Source organism: Furipterus horrens, unplaced genomic scaffold, assembly GCF_987537825.1.
Source record: "Furipterus horrens unplaced genomic scaffold, mFurHor1.1.pri manual_scaffold_9, whole genome shotgun sequence".
NCBI classification, from domain to species: Eukaryota; Metazoa; Chordata; class Mammalia; order Chiroptera; family Furipteridae; genus Furipterus; species Furipterus horrens.
Genome location: NW_028327179.1, coordinates 36,429,011 through 36,448,965, shown reverse-complemented (window position 1 = coordinate 36,448,965; position 19,955 = coordinate 36,429,011). Strand labels below are relative to the sequence as shown.

General features: G+C 37.4%; 1 protein-coding gene across 1 annotated transcript in view; it reads left to right on the top strand.

Moving 5' to 3' along the window:
- Positions 1 to 1,741: 1,741 nt before the first annotated feature.
- ZNF804B (zinc finger protein 804B) overlaps positions 1,742 to 19,955 on the top strand; it is a 514,544-nt gene continuing 496,330 nt past the window's right edge. Inside the window, exon 1 of the mRNA XM_090287872.1 lies at positions 1,742 to 1,949. Coding sequence (XP_090143998.1) covers positions 1,842 to 1,949 — 108 coding nt within the window. The 5' untranslated portion in view covers positions 1,742 to 1,841. The remainder of the gene's footprint in view (positions 1,950 to 19,955) is intronic.

Here is a 19,955-nt window from a genome sequence, read left to right as displayed (position 1 = left end):
TATTCTCACCTTACATACTAAGTATAACACTTCACATTTTAAAAACCCTTGGGGGAAAAAAACTATTTAAAACATTTCAAATGACATGCGTTTCTTAAGAAAATAGTAGGGACATAAACTACTGCAATTTAAACAAAAAGTCAAGCCTTTACTGGACAGCTACAATAGTAATATATATAGTTTCCCCCTTATGAATTTTTCTGGTCCCCTATCTAGGGTAAATTACTTTTTCTCTTTCACCAGTCTCTCTCCTGTCTGAGGGGTCCTGATGTCAACCGGGATGCAAAGGCAGCACTGTAGGAGACAGAGAGGAGAAAACTGGGGGAGGATTGAGAGCATTAGCCTTAACTTTGCAATTAATTCCAGGGCAGAAACCAAAGAGGGAAAGGAGGCCGCCCTTCATCTTCTCCCTAGTACAGGCCTGGCAAAGCTGGGTAAGAAGGATCACAGAATCTCGTTTGGCTAGCCGGGGTAGAGGAGAGAGAGCGCTGTCTCCTGTCTCTAGAGGGGCTTCCTTGTCTTTTCAGAGCACCTTTCTGCCCGAGTCTTTTCGTTCTCAGTGAAGCTCACGCCCTAGTGGCTTGATTTAGAGTAAATGACTTAATGCCCATTAAGAACATCTCTAGGGGTGATTTGTGTGATTGTGAAGACAGAAACGTTCTATACAGGCTAACAGTATCTGCCTCTGAAAAGACACAGAAAGCTTTGTAAGGGGATATAACTCGGGATATGTATGTATGTGTACACGTATGCATGTTTCCTTTCTGTTCCTTATATAAGTTTTCTATCTAAAACTTGCTTCCTCCTCCATCCATCCATTACCTGCCACAGCGCATCTAATTTGTCTAGCCTATTTGGGGCTGCACAGCTCATCCCCACAACCGGCTGGGGAGCTGTTGCTTCTGCCAACACCGCCTCAGCCCGCGCGCCCAGGAAATGCTGAGGGTGCGCAGGCAGGGAGAGTAAAGAAAACGCCCCTCTCCAGCTGGCCTCCTCCACCTCGGAACTCGCTAGTCATCCCGAGCCCCGCCTCCAAACACAGGGCAAACTTGGCCCAGAGACTGCGTGCAGGGACCCGAGGGCTGCGAAGCTGGCGGCAGGATGCAGGAGCGGCGGGTCCCGCAGCCCTCGGATCCACCCGCCACAGCAGCTGTGGCAGCTGTCACCTCCTCGACGTCCGCCCCTTACGCCCCGAGCCGAGCGCTCCGAGAGGGGTGCTAACAGATCCCACTCCAAGTCACCGAGTCCCCAACTCCCACTTCCCCAGCCTGACGGTCGCGTCCTCCGCCTCCTCTCTCGCCACTGCAGCCGGTGCAGCGATTTGGCGCTCCCAAGGACTCCGGGCTACTCTCCTGGCACAGGCTGCAGCTGGTGGATACCCGGTGCACAGCCCACAACTCAGCCCGCTAACGCCACCGGCAGACGTCCGGGACCGCGCCTGAGCATCCCTGCGCTTGCACTTGGTGCGCAGGTCGGGGGCGGGGAGGAGTGGGGGAAGGGAGGGGAGTTCCTGATTCCCCAGCAGACCCAGGAAGTTGTCCTTAAAAATATATCTCGCTGCCGGCAGTTGAGCAGCCACCTCGTCAGAGCAGCATGTGGACTGGCTCACTGGGTCCCCTAAGTGCTCCGTGGCAGCCGCTGCTGTCAGAGCAGCCTTTACTGGCAGCAGGAGCTCGCGCGGGGCGAGGAGCGGGGACGCGCGTCCACCTCGTCCCCTGCTCATTGGTGGCCGCTTCTTCTCGGGAGGTGGCAGTCACTGTTGCTGCTGAGAAGCCACCCCGATTTCCAAGGCTGGTTGCCTGATGAGAAGTTGAGACTCTGCACCTCCTGCCGGGACACACATGGCTTGTTACCTGGTCATCAGTTCGAGACATCTCAGCAATGGGCACTACCGGGGCATTAAAGGAGTCTTCAGAGGGCCCCTCTGCAAGAACGGATCTCCCTCTCCGGTAACCTGCGCACACACTCCCACACATGCACACACACTCACACTTGCGGTCAAAATCAATATAAACAAAAAATGATGTTGTTCTGATACATTGACCGGGTTGGTGGATAACTACCTTACCCATAGGAATAGTCTGTTTATACAATTTATTGACAGACCGTTACACAGTGAGGGGTGTGTGTTTACATGTGTATTTTCAACACAGTCATTAACATCTATAGTGCTATGGATGCAGATGTTTATTGAATGCAGTTAACTGGGGAGGGGTGGGGACAGGGTGCGAAGGTAGAACCTGTGTGCTATATCAAGTTATGAATCTCCTGATTTGGGCAGTGTAGAAAGTTTGAGTGGCACTTTATAACCATGCTTTGTGAAGTCAGCGGTTGGGATTAGTTTAATAATGCTGCTGTTACTTTAAAAGAAAATAAACTTTTAAAGATTTTGCATCAGGGTACTGGCAAGGAGAAAGGTGTTGGATGTGGTAACTTGATTCAATCTAGTGCTTAACTATGCAAGTTCTCTAAGGAAAGCAAAAGAGTTCTTCGTGGAAATATGAGTTGGATAGTTTTTTGTTACATACAAATGTATTTACATGCAATTTGAGTGATTACTATTTAGTAAACTGTTCAGTTTGGCTTACTGTTTGATTTATTCTAGTATTTTTTTGTAAAAAATTTTTTGACTAGAATCTAAGTCTTATTATGAATTCCTTAGTACATACTACATATAGACTAATGTTTTAAAGATTCAAATGTGTTTCAAGAAAAGAATATGTGTCATGATATATTTTAAAAAGTTGTGGATTGTTAGTGACTAAATGTCTAAACTTAAAGAACAATTTTTTCTAGTTTAATGTAAAAAGCAGTGTTTTAAGTCTTTATGACATAAAGAAAGAAAACTTAAGTTGCCTGATTTTTTTTTTTTTTGGTACTTTTCATCATGGTTTAATGCTTCATTAGCATGTATTATTCAAAACTATAACACTTTATAAAAACCTTTAATTAAGCGCTCTGTGTGATTTTCATGAGAATCTAAAATTAAAAAGTGCAAGAACCCAAAGATATCACTAGGACTCCTAATTATAACATAATATTGCCTCACATGCTTTTATGCGTGTAAAAAGTGGGTTGTTGCAACCACTACCACCACCTGCTATATGGTACTGAATCAGAAGTGTGAGATAGAAGGTACTGTTTGTATTGACACTTACAATTACATTCAAAGGATTAGAAATCAGAGAGTTTTAGCTGAGTAAAGCTACATTCAATCCTTCTTGTTTTTAAAGATTCTCAAGATTGGAGTTTTTGCAGTCTCAGCAAACCACCTTAATGTTTAACAACCCACAGTGTCAAACTCTTTCTTATAGCAAACTTAAACCCTTCAAGTTCTTTTTTTCAAGCTCATTTTGTCTTGAAAACTGATAGCATTCCACCTTTCTCATAGGTGTTATTTTTCAACACTTTATAATCTCTGTGGCTGTCTTCCAAAACCCTCTTTGGTGATGGAAATCTGAATTGGATATTGTATTGTAGTATATGTGCCTCAATAATTCACAGGGTAAAGGGAGAATCACTTCATAGTTTTTACATTGTTTAGTTTTATTTTCAGAGGAAATATTTCTGTCATGTGGTCAAAAAGCATTTTTCTTCCCCCACTATGGCCACTTATCTCCCAGGAATCTGACTAGCCCACAGGAAGTGGACAAGTGACTGTGGATGTAAGAGAACAGCCCATAATCCTCATGGTTCTGCTGGCTGATCAGGTGCTTACACCCACAGGACACTATTCTTATTAATAATGGGCTGGGGTTTACTAAAATATTAATATATTTACTTTTATCTAAGTGCTATACTTAAACTCACTGCATTGTTCTCTCCAATAGTTACGCATTTGAGATAAATTATTTAAAAATGTCTAAATTAAGCCCTGGCTGTGTGGCTCAGTGGACTGAGTGTTGGCCTGTGAGCCAAGTGTTGCTAGTTCGATTCCCAGTCAGGGCACATGACTAGGTTGCACGTCAGGTCCCCAGTTAGGGGCACGAGTGATAGGCAACCACACAGTAAAAAAAAAAAAAAAAAAAAAAAGTCTAAATTAGTGTGAATATACACTTTATAAACCTTATTTATTTTGTCTTTTACATCTTGCTATGGAATTTGGATGGCTTTTTCAAGGTTTGAATAGTTTCTTGCATGAGCTGAGCAGTATGTGAAAAATTGATGTCCATTCTGTCATGGACAGGTTGTTAGGAAAGTCAGAATTGTCTTCACATTATATAACACTTATTTTTTCTCCCTAAAAAAAATTGGTCATTACCACCTGTACCCTAGACCTTTGAGCATTTAAGTGATAGTTTCCTGGTCTAGATGAGTTTAAGTTTACCTTCTTTATCAATGAGTTGTGAAACGTAAAACTAAAACTCTGGTTATACATCATTTCTTTTTTATAATCAGCGTACAGATCTTCTAAGCTTTCAGGTTAACATCAATTTATTGAATTATTCATAAGCATAAATATTAAACTCACATGTCTATAAGATAAATTTATTTTTTCTTAAAACACATAGCTATTCTTACAGTAGGTTTCTCCCCCAAAATCTAGTGCCCAGAATAGTTTCAAAGTAACCTCTACATCAATGGCATTAATTATTTTCACTCACTGAGACTCAGTTTACATTGGACCATGGATTGGGATATTATTAGTTGATTTAACTCACTCTTCAGTACTTACTCTTTTATTATAAGAGTAAGATATTTTAATCCATATTTTTATTTTATTAGAGATGTTTAAAAGTAGCACACAACACTATTGAATGACATCACTTTGTAACTTGGTTATATAAAGGAGAAAAGTCACCATTCCTTTTTGATGTAATAGGAGTTTCTTCTTTTGAAGTTCTGATATAAATAAACCTAATGTAAATTTAAGATTTCAATGTCATATAGATATAATTCTTCAGTTACATATTTAAAGTAGTTGCAAACATTTGTCATGTTCAAATCACATGTCTATAGAGTCTAAACACATGATATTAAACTGACAGTGCAAAAGAGGGTGTATTATGTGTATATATAAAATATATAATTTCAAAGGATTTAGAAAACATTGAATCATTATATGGAATTCTTGTAACAAATACTTAATAGGATACTTGAGAAATAAATAAAGCATTTTCCCCCAAACAATTTTCACAGATCAGCAAACTGAAAATCCTAGAGTGAAATTCAGCTCCCATCTTCAAAGTAAAAACATGCAAATGTCTTATCTGTTGCATCTCTCTTCTTTTTGGAAATTTGGTATAAAATAGCATACTGCCTTACATACTAATTAGAATGTGAATAATTGATTAGAGATAGTTTATGTTACTTTAAATCTAAGGGTAAAGAAAAATGGCAACAAGTATTGCATAGTGTTTAATGTTAGTCTCTAATTTTAGAAAACAAATTTGCATCCTACTGCATTTAGGATATTTACACCCTTCGCTAGCAGAACTCTAAAGTAGATGACTAAATGATGACTTTTAAAATCACCGTGAGATACACACACATAGATATGTAGACATACATACTGTTATCAGTGCTCAAACATAAATTAACCTATATATTACTTTATAAACTTTTTTACTATCAAATATGTTGATGGTAAAACTTTGTAACAATAATTGAAGTATTCATTTAGAAAATAGTCTATAGGTGAATTCATTTATTTGTGAACTTATAAGTTCTTCTAGCACCATGTTTGAATTCAATAAAACAAGTAACATCCTCTATGTAGTGTCAAAAATGTATTTGAATAGATTCTTAGTTATTTTATGTAATGGAAAATACTCAAATTTAGATTTGAATATGGTTTGTTATAGTTTAATTTGAATGTGGTTAATAGGAAGACTATTATTCAAGGTATCTATTGATTAAATGTTAATAAGCATAGTTGCATATTTTATCTGAGGTTCAAGTTAAGTTTATATCCACTGTTTTGAAGATTAGATAGAATGATACTTCTTAAGAAGGGCTTATTTCTGAAACCACCATTCAGAAATATCTGTTTCTGGAAATGTCTATTGTCTTCCCCTAAAATACTGGATGTGAAGGAATTTCTTGGGATTTAATTTTATCCGAGTAACAGATCAGGGTCCTTGGATTTTTGCTGTTGTTTTGTTTTGTGATCTTATGCTGTTATGCATCTGAATAAATTGCTTAATAGAAGGAGGTGGCACACAAACATTTTATTTAATTTTTATTTTTCTTTTCTCAGGTGTACAGTTCTATAGTACATCATCTGTTTATTACACTGTGTGATCACCACCCCAAGTCAAGCTTCCTTTCATCACCATCTATCCCCCTTTACCTCTACTACCTCCTACAAACAAATATTTTAAATGGGCTAAAAAATGTTCTATAAAGCTCCCTTTTAAAAATTACAAATGCATATCTATAAATGAAAGTTCTAGAACAGATTATCTTAAGGGTGCATCAATTCAGAGAACTCCTTAAATGAGGAAATGAGTGCAGTTACAACCTTGTTTTTCCCTAATGTCTATGATCTTCAATTGTATGTATTTTTATTATGCTTAATCAGTACATGTTAAACACATCCAAAATGCTCTCAAACTGGTGCACTATTCATGTGCCAAAAATAATTACAAAGATATGCTCTCCCATGGAGAAGTCACCTGCCTTCTGTTCTTTAATTCATGAATGCACAATATTGCCTTTCATATTGAAACTTTTAGGCATTTTCAATAAAGAAGACTCAGTTATGATTCTTATAATACATGTTTTCTTTATTATGTCGACTTTGTATTAAGCAATCTTCTTTCTTTTCACTGCCTTTTCGACCCTTTTTTTCCCCCCAACTGATTACAGAAACTTGGAGTTGGCATTATGCTTTTGAAAATAAGAGCCAGTTTTTTAGGGCTTAAATTTATTTTTATCTGACTTCACAAAGTTTGCATGATAAGAAGAATCAAATGAGTTTTTGAGGACATTGTTATTTTGATTATACTACATTTATCTCACAGTTAAAATTTGACTTATCAAATCTCTTGATTTGTTTCTTGTGAAAATACAATTAAGATAAGCTCCATTTGTTTATTTTTCCCTTTATTTCCCTTGCCTTAGGAGATGTATCAGTGAAAATATTGTTACATGGGATATCTGAAATTTTCCTGTGACAACATGGATGGAACTAGAGAGAATTATGCTTAGCGAAATAAGCCAGGAAATGAAAGAAAAATACCACATGATATCACCTAATACAGAAGACTAATGAACAACATAAACAAATGAACAAAATTGAACAAGGAACAGAGTAACAGTTACAGGGGGGAGGGGGAAGAGAGGGAAGGGTGTAAGTAAGGGAAGGGTTTAGTAAAGGAACTAATATAAATAACCCATGAACATGGACAACGGGGTCGGGATTGACTGAGGGAGAAAAGGTGGGCTGGGTGGGGGGTAACATTGAGGGGAAAAGTGGAACAATTGTAATAGAAAAACAATAAAAATAAAATTAAAAAAAAGGAAAACGCCATTTTAGGTTTCTGCCCATAATTTGGAAACAAAATAAAAATAAAAGACTGGCTTCATGTGTAGGCTAAATGAGGATTGCATTTAACACAGAACTTAATCATTTATGGTTTAAAAAACTTAGTGTTAGTTGTAACTGAAATCTTTGTTGTATAACACATATGCACCAAGATACATATTTTAAAAGTATTAACAGAATTTGAAATGTCAGTAGGTTCAAGGGTGCATTGAGAGCAAGAAGCAAGAAGAGTAATATGTATTTCAAATAACTTTATGAAGTGCACTTCAGTGTGAATTTGGGTTATTAGACATGCACATTGTTAGAAAAATTCTTTAGTATATATTTACATATTTTGTAGAAAATAATTTGAATCAAAATTGAAATAAAAATACTACCTTATCAAAAAATGTCTTTAGGTTTTAGCAAATAATAGTTTTTCAGGTAATCTTTATGACAGGCAACAGCCTTTTGTAGATGAATTTTGTAAATAGGTTTACTTAGTGGACAAGGTCTGGAGAGAGAAATTAAATATTTGATATATTTTCATAAAAACATATAGTTATGATGATAATAAGAATATACAGGTCAACAAGTTCTGTAGTTTCTCTTGTATTGGAAGAAATTCTTATTGGACTTGAAAAGAAATTCTGGAAAGATGAATTACATCATACTTTAGACAGTATTCTGAGTTGTTACTAAGAGATGTTTTTAGCTTATTGAAGACAAAAAATGCAAAAGAATATTACATAGTATTTAAAATGGAAAAAGGCAGCCCTGACTGTTGTGGCTCAGTTGGTTGTGCTTTGTCCTGCAAAACAAAAGGTCACTGGTTTTGATTTTGGGTCAGAGAACATGCCTAGGTCGCAGGCGTGGCCCCCTGGGTCAGAGAGTGATTGAGAGGCAACCAATAGGTGTTTCTCTCATGCACTGATGTTTCTCTTTCTCTCTTTCTTTCTTCCTTCCCCTCTTTAAGAATAAATAAAATCTTAAAAAAAATAAAATGGAAAATGACTTTTAATGATCACTAATAATTTTATTTTTCCAGAGATGGACCTGATAACATGCATTGAACTAAACTCTTCTTGTATTCATATTTGATACCTCAAATCTAAATACACACTTCTGAAAAACTGCTAATGTACTTTTTCTTCATGGATAAAGGAAGCTAGATAGTCAACTATTTTTCCTTTCTTCTTTGGCTGATAGGAAACCCTGAGAAAAAGCTGTGGCCTAAAAAAGTACTGAAGATTGATGTTGGCCTTTAAAGCAACATCATGTTCTCCCCTTACTCCTATTCCAAGTTTACCTCTTATTTTAATTTTTTTTCCATGGCTCTCATTCTCTTAAATTTATATTTTATTGTTTTAGTGTATAAAATTTATTTCAGATAATTTAGGTCTGTTTGTGAAAGCAAGGCAGGCCATATGTAAATAATAAAATATAGAATATCCAAATATAGGCATGCCACTCAGGATTTTGTACTGGACAGCTTCGGGAATGATTCATGGAGCATATTCATTTTGTTCACTTGTAGCAAGTAGCATTAGGGGTGCCAATTTTTTTGCTTTGAAAATTGGCAAATTCCTTTTGGCAAATTTTATTTCACTTTTGTGTGGGTGTAAGAGGCAGAATATATTTTATTTTTAAATGAATGCCACGTGTTATTTTTAAAAACAATCTTTTCCTTCCCTCTTATTCTTCTTACCATTTATTCTTATTCCTTTCATTAACATGATCTTTTTTGGTTCATGCATAAGGGTTGGGATATACTTTTAACTCGAGAGGTATAAACCCTTGCAAATGGTGAGAAACACTCCATTCTGCCTGCCCCCCAAACCAAGCATCCAAGTTCCTTCTCTCTTTACCATCCACATGTAACTTTCATCTTTAGCTCAGAATTTAGATCTTCCCCCATATCTCCATTCAGAACTTACCTACCAGTGTTCTGCCCTGCTCTCCTTTCCACAGCTATTACTTAGTACTATACTACTCATCCCACCTACCTCCCCAGCCACAAATTTAGTCAGCAACCTCTACATGTCCTTTCCAAATTTTCATTTTACTATGAATAATTGTATTTCCTAACAGCTTCTCAACAAGCAAAGGCTACATGCATTTTCTCCTTGTGAATGAAATGAATACCAGATTCTAAACAGAAAGTAACTTTTGGGTCCTGTTTTCAGTGATGGAGGGGATGGACACTCCACTTAAATCTGACCCTCCCTGTTGATTGCTTCATCTGATTGTGATATCAACAGAGAAGGAGGTGGCCATATTAATTGCATTCATGTTATATGAAAATGCTCAAAGCCCTTGGGTGGTATCTAAGAGTCTTCATGTTCCAGTCTACCTACATCTTCAGTTTTAATTCCCTTTATTCTTCTATCTGACCCTGTGTTCCAGCCTTTCTGAACTACTCTCAGTTCTTGGTCATGATGGGTGTTTATAGACTTTTATGTCATTGCATATGCTATTGCCTCTGTCACAGACCCCCTTTTGCCTTCATTTGTTGGGCCATGCTTACAGACTTATTAAAGAGTTGGTTCCTCATGTGAGTCTACACTATGATGAGTTCCCTATCATGGTTCAAGTGCTCCTCTTGCAGGCTGCTGTCACATCCATTGCCTGCTTTGATTACCACTGAAGTGTATCTGCTTATTGGTCTCTATTTCACCATGAGATGTGAGATCCTTTGGGTCATATCTGCTATTACCCTTCTATTCCCAAAGCTGAGCACAACTTCTGGTTTATTATTGATTTTAATAGAATACAAAAGGATTTCAAAAAATTTAATTGACATAAATGTGACCTTTTGTCCCACTGTATCTCCGTTTTTTTCCCCAGTTGCCTTGTCAGAGTCTTCTAGAATGCAAACTGTTCTACTGATAGATTCAGTGGTCATTTTTTCATGGTAAGTCTTCTCACTTTTTTATCTACCAAGATCACCTGGTCAATTGCTTCAAGCATAATTTAATACATATTTCCTGTTAATCCAAATTGCAGAGTGCTTTATTCCATGTAAGCATTTCAGAACATCTTTTGTTAAAGGCCACAAGAGTCTGAAGATTGGTTATATATAAATGAATGAAATTCATACATGAGTTTGTTAAGTCATAATTTTTATTGGCACGTTTAACAGTTCTGAGAAATGAATTTCAAGTCAGGAACTTGATCATTCCTTTTCTATTTGGTAGTATGTAGTAAGGAGGAAAAATAGTGGTGCTTAAACCTTTTCTTTCTCTCATTCTTTCCCTCTCTCTCTCTGTCTTTATCTACATTTCCATCTCTTTCTCTTTCAAAAGACAGGCAATAATTCCTTGATCAGTGGTTACTACTGCCTGAACTTATCAGTTGCATAATTTCAACAAGGTCTTGTTAGCTGTTGCCCTTTTTTTTTGATCAGTTAGGATGTGCCACTGTTCACACGGGAGTTTGGTATTCTTCTAAATGATTTTTAGCTAAAATATCCGGCCATATAGGGTGTACATACTGAGAGACAGAATCTCTTGAAGTGAAGAGAATTAGATTTATTGTATACTCATTTCCTAAATACAAATAATTTTTTATATTTGTTAGCAGATATTTGATTTCTTTGCTTTACTTATAGAATATAAACTTTGAAAGGGCCTTTGGCAATTTAGTTTAGCCTCCTGCTATATACTTTTAAATATATTACCACAATAGCATAAAGACTCCTCATAGATATCCACATTATAATCCTCACAGCCTACAAATCTTTTATTTTATATGAAAAATGGGAGTTTACAGATGTGAGAAAATTAAGGAAGTTGAGAAGATTATCTTGGATTGTGCAGTTGGGTCCCATGTAACCACAAGGGTCCTTATAAGAGGGAGACAGAAGTCTCAGAATAAGAAAGAGCTTTGAAGATGTGATGCTGGCTTTGAAGATGTGGGAAGGGCCCTGCAAGCCAAGGAGTGCAGGTGACTTCTTGAAGCTGGAAAAGGCAAGTAAGTGGTTTCTCCCATAGAGCCTCCAGAAAAGTCACAGCCCTACTAACAGCTTGACCTTAGCCTAGAAAGACTTCTGACTTAAGGACTAATGATAATAAATTTGAATTCTTTTAGGTCAGTATGTTTGTGGTAATTTGTTAGAGCAGCTATAGGAAACTAATACAACCACTTTTAACATGGGTGAATGTTTCCAGTGGTGGATGGGCTTCTTTGCTCACCACACTGACCCTCGTCTGAGACTAATGTGATTACTACTGATTATCCTTCTGTCTCTACTCAATGTCTCTGCCTTCTTCTTCCATTTACTCACTGATCCTTAATGTGCTCTTTGGAAGCAAGAGAGTAGATCTGCCTACTCTTTTACATGACATTCCTACAACTATTCAGAGATAGCTGGTGATTTTTCATTGTTAAGTTATGTAAAGAATTGAAAATTATGTGAGAACTAACTAATCTTCTTCCATGTATAGCACTGGTATTATTTTCTTATATCTTAATGAATTTCCTGCAACTCAAAATATTTTATTACACTTTTTTATGTAATACAAATTTTAAAATATAACATATTGATGATATTTATAATCCTGAAAGGTGGTCAACTCAGTAAAACTTTATTATAAATTTAGGAAAATTCCACCCATACTTTCAAATACTATCTCCTTTTTCCAGATATTTCCCTATTGTACTATATATACATAATTTACATATACAGAAGATAAACTTAAGAACACAAGAACCAGATCATTTTAAAGGCTCATTTTAAGGCTATTTTCCTTAGTCTCTATAGTCTTTGATTTAGACATCTGTGAATTTCCTAGGGGAAAGAACATTAGTTTTAATATTTGATGGGATCCACTGAAGTAATAATTATACAGTAATTTCACAAAATCCCCCAAATTGCCTATGCTTGACTATGATATCAAAATGGAAAGTTATTTGTCTTTTGTATTAAAGAATAGTGTAATATATAGATTGTCCTAGATCATAAGTGTACAGCTTTTTAATGCCCTAGGTGTTAATACATTACAACTTCCTGCAAGAGCTGGATGTACCCTTTACCAAGCCCCAACCACTCTGAAGGCAAAGACTGTCCTAACATATGATTATAAACTGCTTTATTTTTTAAATGATATTAAAATGAGTTCTAGTAAAGAACACATATATCTGCAGTTCAACTGACTGCCAGCTATTGAATTAAGGCTCTCTTTTTTGGCATGGGGTAGATAATCAGACTTCACTTTTCTACTTCACTTTGACTGACCAAAGCTAACTTACTAATTAATGATTTGAAACAAATGAACAAAAGAATACTGATTAAGAATGAATAGATTTATGCTAATAAAACACATGCATTATATCCTGGGTAAAATCTGTGAAGTATTTCATTATATTTTCCTTAATAGTACATGTTGAAATTCAAAGATCTGACCAGCATGTAGATTTAGAAATCTCTCGCAAGTGGTTAGAATTGGATCTGTTGAGTTTTCATTATTTGAGAGGAGATGTGAATTATGTATTAAGTGGCAAGATAGAAATAAATGATTAAAAGAAAGAAAACTCTAGCTTGGGCTTCTCATAAAACAAAATTTATGTACAAATGACATGTAAACTTTATTACTAAAGTTATTATAATTTCACACAAATGAACCATGGTAAAATATAAGTTTGTGTTACTAGGGAAACAGGATTATAGCCAAGAAGATTATAGATAAAACCCAAACAATGCATATATTGATCAACCCTAATTTAAATGAATTTAAATATATTTAAAGAACTAATCATGTATTTTCATTGAAATTTAATGCTCATCTTCCACTATTCTTATGCTAGATATGAGTTCAAGAGTTCTGTATGATATTGCTTGAAGAATCCAGTGCCCATCACTTAGGGATTTCAGGAAAACTTAATAGATAAGCTCAGGAAGCTCCAATTTTCCCCTAAATTAAGTGTTCAAGGAGGAGGAGAGGTTAATTTTAAATAGAATCAATGGGTACTAGCCAGTGTGTGAGGCAGAAATCTGGATGCGGAAGACTGGCCTGGGAGAAGCTTAAGAATTCTAGAATTGAAAAGAGAAAACTGTTTCAATTAGGAATTCAGTTACTTATTCATTCATTCAATTATTTATTCAATCATATATTTGATAAGTATTATTAAAGGTCTACAACTATGTGCTAGTTACTTGCCGATCATGTAGCAAAACTGAAAGATAAATCACATTGTGGAAAGAGAAGACATATTTCCCATAAACCAAATAATTTGGGAAGCAGTACTACCTACAAGCTTTGGAAGCAACCCAACTTAACAAAAGACAAAAAGGCAAGGATGAACTGAGACAGCTATCCCTAAGTATGTGGTTCAGTTGGTTCATGGTGTGATCACACAGATCAAGTTTAAAATTAACTTAGACCTAGGCAATTCTAAATTCTTATCTGTACACTTTTCAATTTTGTCCTTTTCTTTTTTTTGCATTTCTTAGTACAATTTTTAAAAGATGTTATTTATTTATTTTTAGAGACAGGGGAAGAGAGGGAGAAACAGAGGAAGAGGAACATCAGTATAAGAGAAACATTGCTTGGCTGCCTCTCCATCCGGGGATCTGGCCTACAACCCAGGCATGTGCCCTGACTGGGAATTGAACCAGCGATGTTTTGGTTCACAGGCCAGCACCCAACCAACTAAACCATGCCAGCCAGGGTGTAAATTTTATTTTTTCTTCTGAGATTTCAGCTATCTGCCTGGGACCAAGGGCACTGCAACAGTTTAGGGTAGGATTCCTGTAATCCTGCTGATATCCTTGTGAAATGCAGCCCAAGGGAACAGCACCAAAAGTAGGATCAGCTAAGGGATGAAGGGATGTTGAAGGTGTAGAAACTAGAAGAAAGTATTAAGAATTTGACTGGGCTTCAAGTACTCTGAGGGCCTGAGTATCCCTTTTTTCCTGAGGAGGCATGGTTGGCAGTACCATCAGGAAGGTCCCATCTCTATTCCTGGAGAATATTCCATTATCAGTGACCAATACCAAACATTTTAGATGCTGCTCAATGCAAATATACATAAGAAACATCTCTATCCTGCTGATTATTGTTGATGTAAGAAACATCCAAACTGTGCTGACCAGTGTGGCTCAGTTGGTTAGATGTCATCCTGCAAAGCGAGAGGTTTCTGGTTTGGTTCCCAGTCAATGCACATGCCTGGGTTGTGGGTTTGGTCTCCAGTCAGGGCACATATGAGAGACAAATGATTACTATTTCTCTCGGACATCAATGTTTCTCTCCCTCTCTTTCTTCCTCTCTTTCCCTCTTTCTAAGAATAAATAAATAATATCTTTAAAAATAACATCCAAACCTGTAAAGAATTATTATAAAAATTTATTTGATCCTAACTGATGACAATTTCAAGGAAGCAAGATCTCAAATGCTTTGGAGAATGACAGTTTTGCAGTTTCTTTTGTGTATTTGAAATTAAGGAGGGGGTGTAAAGACAGCAAGGCAACACTGGATTACAAAATAGCTAAGAAAATGTGCCTTTTGGAGGGAGGTTACGCTTATTTCAGAGGTGTGTTAACCTAGTGCAAAAAAGCAGTAGATAGGATTTGTTTAAGACAAAGATAAACCTTTTATTGAAGAAGTTATATGGCTGGGATGTGACCACCCACCAAGACCTATGCAGTTATAAATTTATGATCAGATCACCCTGTGAGCTTACTTTCTGTAGGACCCTTTTTTCATCCATATTACTTATGCTTCAATGTGACTAAAGTACTTCGGAAAGAAAAGATAATTCTCTTAACCTAATATGTTTGGTGTTAGGTAGGTCCCTGAAATAAAAGGAGGAAGACCATTGAAGAGGAAACAAAAGTATAGGGTGGGAACACTCAAGATGAGTATTAATTCAGGGCTCTTCTTTGGAAGGGCATGAGATCCCCCTAAAGAGTGGAGACCACAATGGGAGCCCCTGAGAGAAAGAGGAGGGTTTTAAAGGGCCCTGGCCAGTAGAGCTCTGTGCTACCCCAGGTTCCCAGTGGAAAATTCTCAGGGCAATTATGGTGGAGTTCAGTCCTAAGTTTTCACAAACTGTTTTGGGGGCCCTTCCTACATGCTGGGCACTATACCCAGAGCTAGTGATAGTAAGGTAAACACAATAGACATGGTGTCTGTCCCAGTAGAGACAGCAGACAGGGAAGGAAGATAGACAATAATTAGATTTTTATTTCATAATACAATATTTATAAATGTACAAGTTCTTGTGAAGTAAGTCACTGATGTTAGGAGAGATACAAGAGGGTGACCCTAACTAGTTCTAGAATTAGGGAAGACGTCCTGGAGTAGATGATGGATACTTTGAGACACAAAAAGTGAGTAGGAAGTATCCCAGCACAAGGAGAATCCCAGGCCTGGGATGTGGGTGAGAGCTCAGGGGCCGAGGGAGGCAAGACAAGGCAGGACTGCCAGGTAAGGGCCACCCAGGTAGAACCCTACGGCCGTGTAACCAGGATAGAAGGAAATCCTCTCGGTTAGAAAAGTGGCTCTTAATCTTACTACAGAACTAGATGCTCTGTAGTTCTCACATGAGAGTTTCTAATTATTTCCTGTGGGTTGTGTCGCTTGAGACAGTTAGCCATAGCTTTTCATTGTTGTTATCATTACAAACAAAAACAGACACAATTTATAAACAGGAAAATAAGAGTACTGAAGTTGAACCATCATTAATCTTAGTTACTTGTGTAGTAAGTTTATTATCAATAGGCCATTTCTTATAAGGTGAGAAGAACTGAGGATTAACTTTATAATTATATATGCACAGGAATGTGATTATGATTTAAAGTTCATGCAAAATAGTCTTCTTTGCTGCTTTAGGATAATGTGGGGTGGTCTGGCCAAATAAGGGTTTTTGTTTTTGTTTTTGTTTTTCATAAGTGTATATAATGTTTCTATCAAAAAAAAAAAAAAAGAAGGGAAAATGGAAATGTTTAAGAATGTTTTTAATCAATTATAAAAGCATGCTGTCTTTGTTAAGGAAATTTGATCAAAAGTATTAGAAACCATTAACATAATAACATCAAAGATCCAAGGAAATAATCACTTCTTTAGCTGGGGCACCCCTCTCCTTCTATGAAATATATGTATGGCCACTAAACACTGAAGTCCTTCCAGGGTTGCTTGATGACAAAGGTTGCATGTTTTTATATTTATTAATAAAAACTGTGATTGTGGAGGATTTTATAGATTGTTTATGTACTATGTATTTTGACTTATTTTATGCATTTACCTCCCTCACCCCTACAGTTTTTTGGTGGGACCATGGAAATATTTTTTCATGTATTTAGTAGAGAGAAGTGGTTAAGCATATTGATTTTAGAGTTGGACTGCCCTGTGCTGACCCCCAGCTCCCGCTCTGACTATCTGTGTGGCTGCTTCACTGCTGTGAGCCTCTGCTTGTCTGTTGGTGACATTACTTGCCTTACAGGGCCGCTGTAAGAACTAAAAGAGTTCTCTCCACCAAACCATTATTATATGAAGTGTTAAAGGGACTTATTTAAGAAGAAGAAGAAGAAAATCAAAGCTATGAGCAATAAAATGGCAATAAATACGTATCTATCAATATTGAATCTAAAGAACAAACTAAGCAAACAAGAACAGAGATAGAATCATGGATACGGAGAGCATTTTGATGGTTGCCAGGTGGGAGGGGGTGTGGGGAATGGGTGAAGAGGTGAGGGGGTTAAGAAGTACAAATAGGTAGTTACAGAATAGCCATGGGGATGTAAAGTTCAGTATAGAAAATGGAGTAGCCAAAGAAGTTATACGCATGACCCATGGATATGGACAAAGGTATAGGGATTGTCTGAGAGAGTGAGGGATGCTGGGTGGAAGAGGACAAAAGGGAAAACATTGGGACCACAGTAATAGCATAATCAATAAAATATAATAATAAAAAAGAAGTGAGTGAGCTAATGAATGTTAAGTATGTAGCATCGTGTCTGGCATGTAGTAAATGCACAGTATAAGGCAGCCAACGGTTACTACTATTGCGGTTGGTTCATTCTGTCAAAAAGAAGTTTCTCTGGCTCTTTAAAATGTTCTGAGCACTGACCAGGAACTGAGCACTTTTATACAAATTGTTGAAACTGTTGGTCTTTTGAATGGCCCTATAAAATTGCTCTTATACTGTAGCTGTATTTCCTTGGGAAGAGATGTGCAGGCACAGAAGCTAGTGAGCTTTCTGTTTAACATGAATGACCATTGCAAATAGCAGCCCCAGGTTTTCACAGCTTTTATAATAAAAATGTTCAGTATGACCTAGTCTGCTGATACAGCTTTAATTCAAGACAGAGATATATTTAAAGGGGCTTTTCTGTTTTATTTTTGTCAAAGTGAATTGAGTTAAGTAGTTGAGTTGTTTTTATGATCTTGCTGCCATGTGGAAGGAACTTTTCTCCTCTTTTCTATAGGGATAGATACTTGATCTAAAGTTACTGGCTCTGCTGATAAGCATGCAATCTGATTACTGTATTTAAATATCTTTCCCTGCCTTTGGAGATTTTAATGAACCAATCATTTGTTTTTCCCTTCATCACTCTCTCCCCAATAAAAACTACTTTTAACAGTAAAATATTTGAATGAAGAAAATATTATGTGACTAAGAGCTGTGGATATTATATATAATGTGCACATTATGAGCAAATTTAAGGTCCATGTGTAGATACAAGCTTTTGTACACACTCTGCTCTTAGCACATATAGACAGTTTCAATGTCTACCATTTGCCACTGTGTATTCCAAAAAGCATTTGCATCAGTGTCTAGTCACGATAACAGAAATCATTCTCAGCTTTTCAGAGAGAATACAATGCAAGGACTTCTTTTTACGAATATGTTGAAAAGCTCTAGGGAGTGCAAAGGAGAAGGTGCCCTTACCCAGAGATTAGTAACTGTAGGAAGTCACTAGAGCCCCTCAGGCTGGTGGAGCACAGGGGAAACCCTTATTACCTGAAGCCTAAGACCTTACTCTGGTGGCCCTGCTGCTGCTTCTGAAACCACCTGCAGGCATTTAAGAGCCTGCTGTCTTGCTGGCGCTAGAGTACCTGAGCAGTACCTACAACCGCTGGCTACTGCCTGGTACCGCAGCCATCGCTACCCTGATCCATGAGTGCTAACTCGGATTCCATGGTAGCTGGAGCCAGACCACAAGACAGAAACTCACAGTGTCTTTCTTCTTACTAACTTCCACTCTCCCACCAGTGCTTTCTGTGGGCCCACCTGAGCAGACACCAGGGTGCAAGCAGCTCTGGGAATGTACAATTTACAGGCTTTCAGTCCCAGAGAGTAGAACTGCATTTACACCACTTACTATAAGATTGTGGGAGTGGAATCAACGAAGGAAGGAAGTTGTTTCATATGTTATATAGAAATCTAAAGGATGGGTACAAATATTTATGTTCTATCCAAACCTAGTATTTTAGTTCCCTATGGCTACTGTAACAAACTACCACAGACATAGTGGCTTAAAACAATGCAAATTTATTGTTCTTTAGTTCTGTAGATCAGACGTCCTACAGAGATCTCACTGGGCTAAAATCAAGGTAATAGGAAGGGCTGCCTTCCTTCCTGGGGACTTCAAGGCAGAAACCATTTCCTTGCCTCTTTCACCTTCTAGAATTTGCCTGCATTTCTTGGTTCATGACTACCCATCTCTATTCTCAAAGATAGCAAGTTCTGCCATCTTTGATTTCCTGCAGCTGGAAGAACTCTCCTGTCATTATATTGGGCACATCTAGATAATCCAGGACCCTCTCCCCTCAAGATTATCCATTTAATCACATCTGCAAAGTCTCTTTCTGAGAATGCAATCATGGGCATCCACGGGGCCATTTATTCTGCTTACCACACCTAAGAATCTTACATTCATACACATCTTAGTTATTGACTGATTAGTATCTCCCATCTCAAATGTATGATCTCTAACACTAATTTAATCTCCCACAAGTGTGTGCTTCTTTGGTTGGAGACATCCTCTTTAGCCCACAGTCTAGGCTTGAATCTTCAGGGGTTGTTTTATCTTTTCTTTAATGGCTCATCAGATTGGTAAATGTGCTAATTTTAATTCCTAGCTATTTCACCAGCCTACTCCTGCCCTGCACATCTCCCACCATTCTTACCTCCTGCGAAGGAATGAAAGCATTTTCCATTGTCCTGACAGCATGCTTTAAAAAATATATATATTTATTTATTTATTTTCAGAAAGAGGGGAAGGGCGGGAGAAAGAAAGAAAGGGAGAGAAACATCAATGTGTGCAAGAGAGAAACAATTGTCTGCCTCTTGCAGTCCTGCAACCCATGCGTGTGCCCTGACCAGGAATCGATTCAGCAACCTTTCGGTTCACAGGCTGGCACTCAATCCATTGAGCCACACCAGCCAGGGCAGAATGCTTTTTAATTAACTGTGTATTGTGCTAGCTGGTGAAGCTACTGATGTAAGATAACCATGCTGCCTGTCCCAGTGTAATTTACAATCT